Source organism: Vicia villosa, linkage group LG5, assembly GCF_029867415.1.
Source record: "Vicia villosa cultivar HV-30 ecotype Madison, WI linkage group LG5, Vvil1.0, whole genome shotgun sequence".
Classification (NCBI taxonomy): Eukaryota; Viridiplantae; Streptophyta; class Magnoliopsida; order Fabales; family Fabaceae; genus Vicia; species Vicia villosa.
The window spans coordinates 155,639,340-155,647,835 of record NC_081184.1 but is presented as its reverse complement, the minus strand read 5'-3'; the positions used below and the strand labels follow the sequence as shown (position 1 = coordinate 155,647,835).

At 35.3% G+C, this 8,496-nt stretch overlaps 2 protein-coding genes across 2 annotated transcripts; one reads left to right on the top strand and one right to left on the bottom strand.

Annotated features, from left to right (window-relative positions):
* Window positions 1-817: 817 nt before the first annotated feature.
* LOC131603364 (transcription repressor OFP5-like) lies at window positions 818-2,273 on the top strand. Its single transcript, XM_058875666.1, has one exon. It carries the CDS (start codon window positions 949-951, stop codon window positions 2,065-2,067), a length of 1,119 nt encoding a protein of 372 aa, XP_058731649.1. The 5' UTR covers window positions 818-948; the 3' UTR covers window positions 2,068-2,273.
* Window positions 2,274-4,084: 1,811 nt separating this feature from the next.
* On the bottom strand, window positions 4,085-6,170 carry LOC131603363 (heat stress transcription factor A-4c-like). The gene is made up of 2 exons (XM_058875664.1): window positions 5,294-6,170; window positions 4,085-5,182 (listed from the first exon to the last, which is right to left on the bottom strand). The coding sequence occupies exons 1-2, from the start codon at window positions 5,504-5,506 to the stop codon at window positions 4,187-4,189; spliced, it is 1,209 nt and encodes a 402-aa protein (XP_058731647.1). The 5' UTR covers window positions 5,507-6,170; the 3' UTR covers window positions 4,085-4,186.
* Window positions 6,171-8,496: the final 2,326 nt, after the last annotated feature.

The window sequence follows — 8,496 nt, the reverse complement described above, 5'->3', positions numbered from 1 at the left end:
ATTTTTTTTAAAATTAACATGCATCACCCTAACTTGTTGGATCTCAAAGACTTGTTTAAAAAACACACCTCTTCTGTTATATGAGCAAGTGACACATATGTTATCTAATCTATTTGGAATTTTTTTTCTTCCTTTTCATTACAGAAATTGGAAGGTATTTTCAGTTGGCTACATCCATACATGATCTTTGCATGTTTGAATGAGGACTTGATCTGGTGAGTGGTGATTTTCATGCGACAGACATAATGGTAATGGTAATTGTCATGGCATTGGCCACTGTATGTACGGTACAAGTCTTTGAAAAAGTTAAGAAAACTACAAAGAAATAAAGCCAATTGCAAAAAAAGCAAAAGATGAAAACTATATAAGATTTTGTTGGCCAGAATTACAGGAAAAAAAGTCATTCCAAAATCCAAATTAAAACTGTTTATTTCTTTATTCTTTTCCCCTTTTAACATCCATTCTTACGGTAACAAAGTTAATATTCAAATAAACTGCACAAGAAATTAGCTGTATATGAAAATGATATGTCATAGGATACAGTTTCTAGTAATCATTGTTACAGAAAACCACTTCTATGTTTGTGTCCTTCAATTTACCACATTCTTTCTAAACATTTCTAGAAGTGATTTTCTCTCACAAGCAGAATTCTGATTAACATTTGTAATTGCTTGAATTACTATGTTTAGTGGGCCTAAGAGAGAGGTCCCTGATTGGTAAGAAACATGTTTGGAGTAGAAATGAAAAAGCAGAAAAAAAGTGGTTAAAGTGGTCACTGAACTTGGGGCGGGTATCTCTTTTGAAAACATAACATAGCATGTCATCAAAAAACACTAACAAACCCACGTTCCTATTTAACAACCAAACTGGTTTTGGTCTCTTTCTTCTCTTAAAATTCACAAACCTTAACCAAGTCAAGAATTCCAACGTAAAGATAGAAACCAAACAATGAAGTGGGGTGGAAGAAAAACCTCTTCAGCTTCTTCTTCTTCTTCTAAGCCTTCCTTTATCTCTCATGTATCTCCTTTTACATGGCTGTCAAAGTTCAAGCAGATGAAAATCAATTCAGACTCGGAGACGACGAAACCTGAAAAGCCGAAGCAGAACGCAGCGTCTGATAATAGTTCATCGCAATTTCCTCATGGGAATAGAGGCAGGTTTTATCGAGGTGATGACGGTGATGATGATGATGATGATGCTTTCTGGAGATTGTCATTTGGTGAAGAGGTTACCAATGAACAAAAGAAGAAAAGTAAAGATATTATGAAGCCGGTCGCGAATAATTTGGAGGCTAAAAGAAATGGAAGAAGAAGAAGAAGAGAAGATAGAAATTTGCTGAATGAAACAAAGAGCGCAAAGGAACTTGAATACTTAAAGAAGAGAAATGAGAGAAAAGCACAGAGAATTTTACAAGATCAGCTCTTGAAATTACAGAATGCAGCAGCAGAAGAACAGTTTGCATCAAGTAAATGCAAATCCTTAGAACCGGATGAGCTTCAATTTGAATTGCCAAAAACCCGTTTATTTTCCTCTTATGTAGAAGCAGAAAGTTCTAACCTTGGAAGTATCAGAGAAAATGGTGTGAAACAATGTGATGAGATTAAAGCAAAGGGTAACAACAAAAAGAGGGAATCAGTTCATGTGAGCAGAGAGCTTCATAGGAGGAAACCAAAGCAGAGCTCCAAGGTAAGAGTGCGTTCTCCAAAGATGGCTACAAAAGTTGAAATCTGCAAAATAAAAACAATAGAAGATAAAAAGAAAGCAAAACTAAAGATGAAGAGAGAAGAAGAAATTGTGGAGGAAACAGAACAAGGTTTAGATAGCTTTGCTGTGGTGAAGTGTTCTTTGGATCCACAACAAGATTTCAGAGATTCAATGATTGAGATGATCAAAGAGAAACAGATAAGTCAACCAGAAGAAATGGAAGAGTTATTAGCATGTTATTTGAGTTTGAATTCAAAAGAATATCATGATTTAATTATCAAAGTGTTTAAGCAAGTATGGTTATGTATGAGTCAATCTAGTTTGTGTACTAAATCAGACAAGCAATGTTGTTACTATGATTAACAAACAACAGCTTAGAATTGTAAATGGTTAATCTTGTTCTAGTTATTATAATCTCTTTGTTTTAATTCAATTTCACTATTCTCATCATAGACTCTGCACAAGAACCAGGTTTTTTGTGCATGCAAATCTGTATAGTACTACCAAGTTGCTGGTACTCAAATCATGAATGCTAAAGTTAAGAACTTAGGATGCTAGTAGTAGTAGGATTTTAGCAATATCTTTATTCTTACGCAAAAAGCCTAAAGTACTAGTGAAAACAAGAAGTGAAAGCTATTAAGATTCCAAAAGTAGAATACATGAATAGTTTGAAAAACATCAAAATCATTGTGAACCAGAAGCTACTACATATTTTAGCTTCTATGAATTACATTGAAAAAGCTCAAAATTCACTGTGCTAATTGTCCACCACTCAACCAAACACACCCTAAGAAATTGTTGTTGGCATATCACAATCATCATGGATAAGGTTGCCTTGCACATGCCATTTCTGATCATCTAAACCTTAAACAGAATGATGAACAATCTGCAATTAATAAACACACTATGTATGGCTATTGACATAATCTACAATATGGGAAAAATAGAAGAGATAAGAGTACTCCAATAAATATGATAACTAAATTTAGAACTTTTATCTTATTCCTTGCAGATGCCAGATCATCACCTCATAAGGCTGTGTCTGTTTACAAATCAAGTCAAGTTTTCGTTGAAAAGTATTTTTGACATGTTTGAATAGATTTATGTAGAAACACTTTCTTTCGTTGAAAATTTGCATTAAAAGACACAAATACTGATTATCAAATAAATATATTTGTGTAGAAGCACTAGTTTCTCAATACAGCCAAGTCATAGCACATTTTGGAGGCTTTAGAAAACCTATAAAAGCAAAAGGTGAGATCAAAGTTGAGAAGAAGGCTATAAAAAGGTCTAATAAGCCTTGAATCTATAAATGATTAATATGACTAAAAAAAGTGTTGAATTTCAACCCAACCACACTTACTTCCAAGATGATTGGGAAATATAAAGAACCATTAATCTAATGGAAAATAAAACATATCACAACCATGCCTTTTCTTGTTTTACAACAGTGACGGTTGATCGTCTCACAGTTGCAAGCAATTCAAGTTTAGACCTTCTATTTAGCCGCAAAGACGCACGGAAGTATATTCATTCATGAGCAAATAAATGAAAAAGGTGACAAGAACGGAGGTTTAAGAGAAATGAATAAAAAATCCCTATTATGATCACAGCCTTCCGTTACTAACTAAGAGCTGAAATATTATGCAGAAACTCACAAAATATCCGAACTGTTGTTCACGACATGCCACTAGTTTTCCTGAACTCTATAATTTCCTGCAGAAGCATTGAACTGTCGATTACAGCACGAGAAATGAGTAACAATTTAAAGAATTTTTTATAGCACAAAGGCAACAAAGCTGCCTTTTATATTTAGATCAACGGACTTTTTTCAGATTAGCTGCACTATGATCCGAACTCTTAACAGTCAATATTTAATAATTAATGCTATATCTATGTACAATGCAATTGAAAAATTACAACACAGATTTAGAAGATAGAGAAGAAATAAGCATACTTAAATAATCTCTTAAGTAAATGAAGTGACAGAAATTAAGAGAAGAAAACAAATCAAGTTCAGTAGGTTTGTTACCTGGTTGACTGCGTCCATGGGATCAGAAGTCCCAATAGTTCAATCAAAGCACAAATCGAAGCACACGGCAGGAAAAAAAAATTCAATTACAACCCATGTTAGAGATTTGAAAATTAATACAAACAACACAAAAGCAAAATTATTTGAGTAACTGCAGCTCAGACAGTGAAAAGGATATAATGTGAATTTCAAATCAATGCAAATTTCCCTAATTAATCACTGGTTCGTTAAGTGCAGTTTGGAATGGTTCACAGTTCAATTCAATTTTCAGTAAATTTTGAACAGCCTTAGCTACATTGTGTGGTTTTCACAGAATAGCATTTAAAGATAAAAAGAGAGGCATGATCATCTAAAATGTGGAATATGTATTTATTGCAGAGAAAAGCAATGCATGCCAAAATTTATTACAAGTAATTGTGGGGCATCACAACCAGAAGAAATAATCAATAGCTACTGAATTTTCTCTACTTGACCAACATTCCCCGTCTGTTCCGGAAGAGTATTCGCTCTCCCCATATTCCACCAAAATCTTCCGGGACCACTAGGTTTTCCTTCATTTTTTCTGCTATTATTATCCTTTCTTTCTGATTGTACTTCCTGTGCTTCTGCCGCACCGGGATCCTCTGTCAAGAACTGTTCCCAGAATACATCATTAACCCCAGTTGCCGCAGTGGTGATTCCTACAGGCTGTTCTTTTAATGCAACAGTCTCAGGAGGAGGAGCAGCTGGTTCAGAGTTCATGTCAATTTCAGGCGACTTGGGTCGAATTTCAGCCTCTAGTTGCCGACAAGATACAGACAAACTATCAGCACAGCTTGTAGGTTCATCTAAATCAATGTCTGAGTGAGAGTGAACGAAGTTGTCGCCGATTTCGTTTGCAACAGTTTCCCAAAATGCCACGGATGACTCAAGTTGATCCAATCTCTCTGAGTTTGATGTCAAAAGAGTGTTACTCTCTGCAATTTCTCTGGGCAAAGCTACAGAAGTTTCCATACCATCTTCCATACTAGCTTCATCATTAACACGGCCACTTCTCGCCGGCAACCTTCGTTTTCTATCCATCGTTTCTGTCAGTGGCAAGAGATTCACAGCAACCGCAGGTTTCTGCAGTACTTGAGAAACAGAAGACAACATCTTTTGTTGCTTTTGTTCTAACTTTTCCAACCGATCTTTTGAGCAATGCATTTGGATCTCATATGTTTGCCACTCATGTTGGTATCTATTTATCTCCATGAGGAGCTGTTCTCTATCGTGTTTCATCTTCTCTATTTCATCATTCAAACTCTGCCTATCAGACTCCGATAAAGGAGCTTGTGCTTGAAGATTATGCAGAGAATGGCTATGAACCGGCTTCCGTCTGTGGATATTCTTCATAAGATGCGGTTGCCCCTTTATAAAATCATCATTGGCGAATTCCCATTGTTCTGGATCAACTTTCCTAAATCCCTGCACACACACATACTATGAATCAGTCCAAGCAACCAAAACGCATAACAAAGAAATAAACACAAAACAAGATTTCACATCAACAACAACAATAACATCAAATTTGCTTACATATGTATTCAGCTGCCTGATAAAACTGGAGAAGTTATTATGCTTAAAGAATCTCGGGAGCAAAACCCTCGCAAACTCCGGGGGATTCCACACCACAAAACTTTTGTTACTCATACTCCAAGAAACAATAGGATCCGAGGAAGGATCATCCACCATCTCATAAGTCTTTGCCAGAAAAGGAGGCAAACTTGAACTTCCCTGTGCTTCATCCATCACTCAAACCCCAATTCCAAACAAAATTCAAAACACAAAACCTAAAAAATTACCAATCTTCAAAACAAAAATCAAACCCCAAATCACCTTATATATTCTGAACCAACCCACAAACTAAAAAAAAACAAAAAACTTAATTTCCTAATCCCTAATCGAACCTAAACAAAAAAAAAAACCCAAAAACCCTAATACCCAAGAATTACAAAAACACCGCACCCTAATCAGAAATCAGAACACTCCACAACCCTTTAATCAAACCATAACCCATAAAAACCATCAAGATCACAAAGTATATAGGTAAAATAAAAGTTCATTTTCTTTCAAAATTCACCAAAAAAACCTCGAAAAAACTAGAACTTTCGTAACTTTCACTTTCCAAACAACCTAACGTATCACTTTTCTTTCACCAAGTGGATAAACTTGAACGTAAAGCAACAATATTTGAGAAAAAAACAACGGTGCTAACTTTGCTGGATCTTTGCACAACAAAGGTAAAAGAAGCTAAAAGATGCAAAGAGAAGAAAATTGATGTTTGCAGTTTATTGGGTTCTTTTGTTGAATCGTTGAAACGCGTAGATGAAGTTTCTACACTACGTTTTGTTTTCTGCGTAATTTTTTTCGTGAGCGCGAGGTCAACGTAAACGTAGCGTTGATTTTTCGCAAAAATTGTAACATTAAATAGTTTAATTGTGTTTCTATTTTTTTTTATCGTGATTAATTGTATGTTTTTTCCTTGATAATAAACTGTTAATTTAGGAAATTGAATATCAATATATCGTTAATTTATTCTTGAAATATTAAAATCAACATTTCATCCTTATCATAATTAGGTTCATTGAATAAATGAGTTTTACTACAAAAATACTTTTTTATAAAACCTACCGTTCATTTTTTAGTTACTAGTCTATGATGATGCAATGCAAGTGGATTAAAACGAACATTACTTGTTCAATTATTGAAGCTGAAGATCACCACAGGTTTATCAAGTACGTTCAAGATGGGGAAGTTAGCAGTCTTTTCCATGATTCCTTGGAAAGCTCCGTGCTCAGATGGATTTCCAATTGTTTGATCCTAAATTGGAGCAACCAACATCACCGGGGTAAGTATTTTCATCGGGACAAACACTCAGTTAAAGGTTAATGACTCACTCAAACAAATGAGAGAGACACCATATTTTCATTCAAAATTTTAAAGTAATAGATGTATGGGTCCTCTTACTTATAAAGTATTTAACCTCGACTTTTTTAAACAATGTAAAACTTAGAACTCACACTTGTTTCTCCACACAACTCACGCTTGTTTCTCAACAACCTCAAGTGGTATCGCATTTTCATTCAATTTCGTTGTGTAATGTGATTTACAAAGTAGTCAGCAAGGTGGTAGCAAATAGGCTAAAAGCTTGTATTTCAAAACTCGTTTCTCCTTACCAAACATAATTTGTTCAGGGGAGAAATATTCACGACAATATTCTCATAGCTAAGGTGGTTATGCATACTATGCATAACATGAAGGGTCGAAAAGGATACTTTGTCGTCAAAGTGGATCTCTCAAAGACGTATGAATGTACGATAAAATTAGTTGGGAATTCATCTAGAGAGTGCTCGAGGAAATTAAAATTCTAGAAAATATTACTAACATTATGCACGGGGTAACAAGTGTATAGACGAATGTGAAGTTGAATGGAGCAAAACTTGAGTATTTTAGACCCCAACGTGGTATCCGCCAATGGGATTCGATATCTCATTATCTTTTTGTCTTGAGCATGGAAAAACTCTCGCACCTCATCATAGAAGCAAAGAATGTCAAAGATTAGAGAACCATTCGCATGGGGAATGAGGGACCTTGAATATTACATTTGATGTTTGCGGACGATCCGTTACAATTAGGGGAAACAAACCAAAGTCAGACGAAATATATTATGAATATTCTCGGCAGTTTTAGTGACATGTCAGAATAGGAAGTTAATCAAGAAAAATCTTGCATCAAGTTCTCTAAAAATGTAGCCAGCATGAGAGCAAAGCTCAAGCATATTTCTAGTTTATGCGAAATCCATTATATGAGAAGTATTTGGGTGTGCCATTACGTGGGAAGAATCTTAGAAGAAGAGATTATTAGTATGTCTTGGAACATATTTCATCTAAGGTTTTTTCTTCACCCACCTCCTAACCTTCTTGCCCACCCCTGGTGAATTTACCACAATACCCCTTGTTTCGGAAGTTCATTTCCGAAACGGTACTTTTTTTTGGAAAAAATGTGTTTTCGGAAATGAACTTCCGAAAACGTGTTTTTTTTAATATAAAATATTGATTTCGGAGATGCATCTCCGAAATAAAGTCACTTTTCAGAAAATGTGGTGTTTCGGAAGTTCATCTCCGAGCGCACCCCCCTTGGAGGAATTCGGAAATGCACTTCCGAAAATAGGTCTGGACAGAAGAAAATGAACAATTCGCTTTATTTAATCGGGTGAAAATTACAACGATAATATTACATAAAATTAAAGTTACATATTGTTAAACACAGGTAGGTGGGGATGAGAGAGTGGTGAGGAGAAAAAAAGGCTTCCAAATTTCAAAAGGTTTATTTATTATTTTAATAAAAATACGTACAACTGAAAGTAACAAATGACGGAGGAGGTGTAACCGGAGCCGAAACATATGACGGATGAGGTGGATGTCCGGAGGAAGAAGACCCGGAGGTACGTCCACCGCGAGACAAAGGAGCCAATCAATGTAAGCTATAATTTATCATTATCATCAGGGGACGTCATTACAAAAAATTGGAAAAAAAATCTTATTATTTTTAATCTTGATTTTTTAGAAATGACGTCCCCAGATGATAATCATAAACTATAGCTTACATTGATTGGCTACTTTGTCTCGTGGTGGACGTATCTCCAGTTCTACTTCCTCCAGACATCCACCTCATCCGTCATATGTTCCGACCCCGGTTATCGCTTCCAAAAACTAACATGATAAATCCAATAAAAATAC

Excerpts from the sequence above, each read along its gene's own strand:
- LOC131603364 (XM_058875666.1), top strand. The coding sequence starts at position 949 with ATGAAGTGGGGTGGAAGAAAAACCTCTTCAGCTTCTTCTTCTTCTTCT.
- LOC131603363 (XM_058875664.1), bottom strand. The coding sequence starts at position 5,506 with ATGGATGAAGCACAGGGAAGTTCAAGTTTGCCTCCTTTTCTGGCAAAG. Across the intron at positions 5,183-5,293 it reads TCAGGCAGCTGAATACATAT|GGATTTAGGAAAGTTGATCC; the intron begins GTAAGCAAATTT and ends GTGTGTGTGCAG.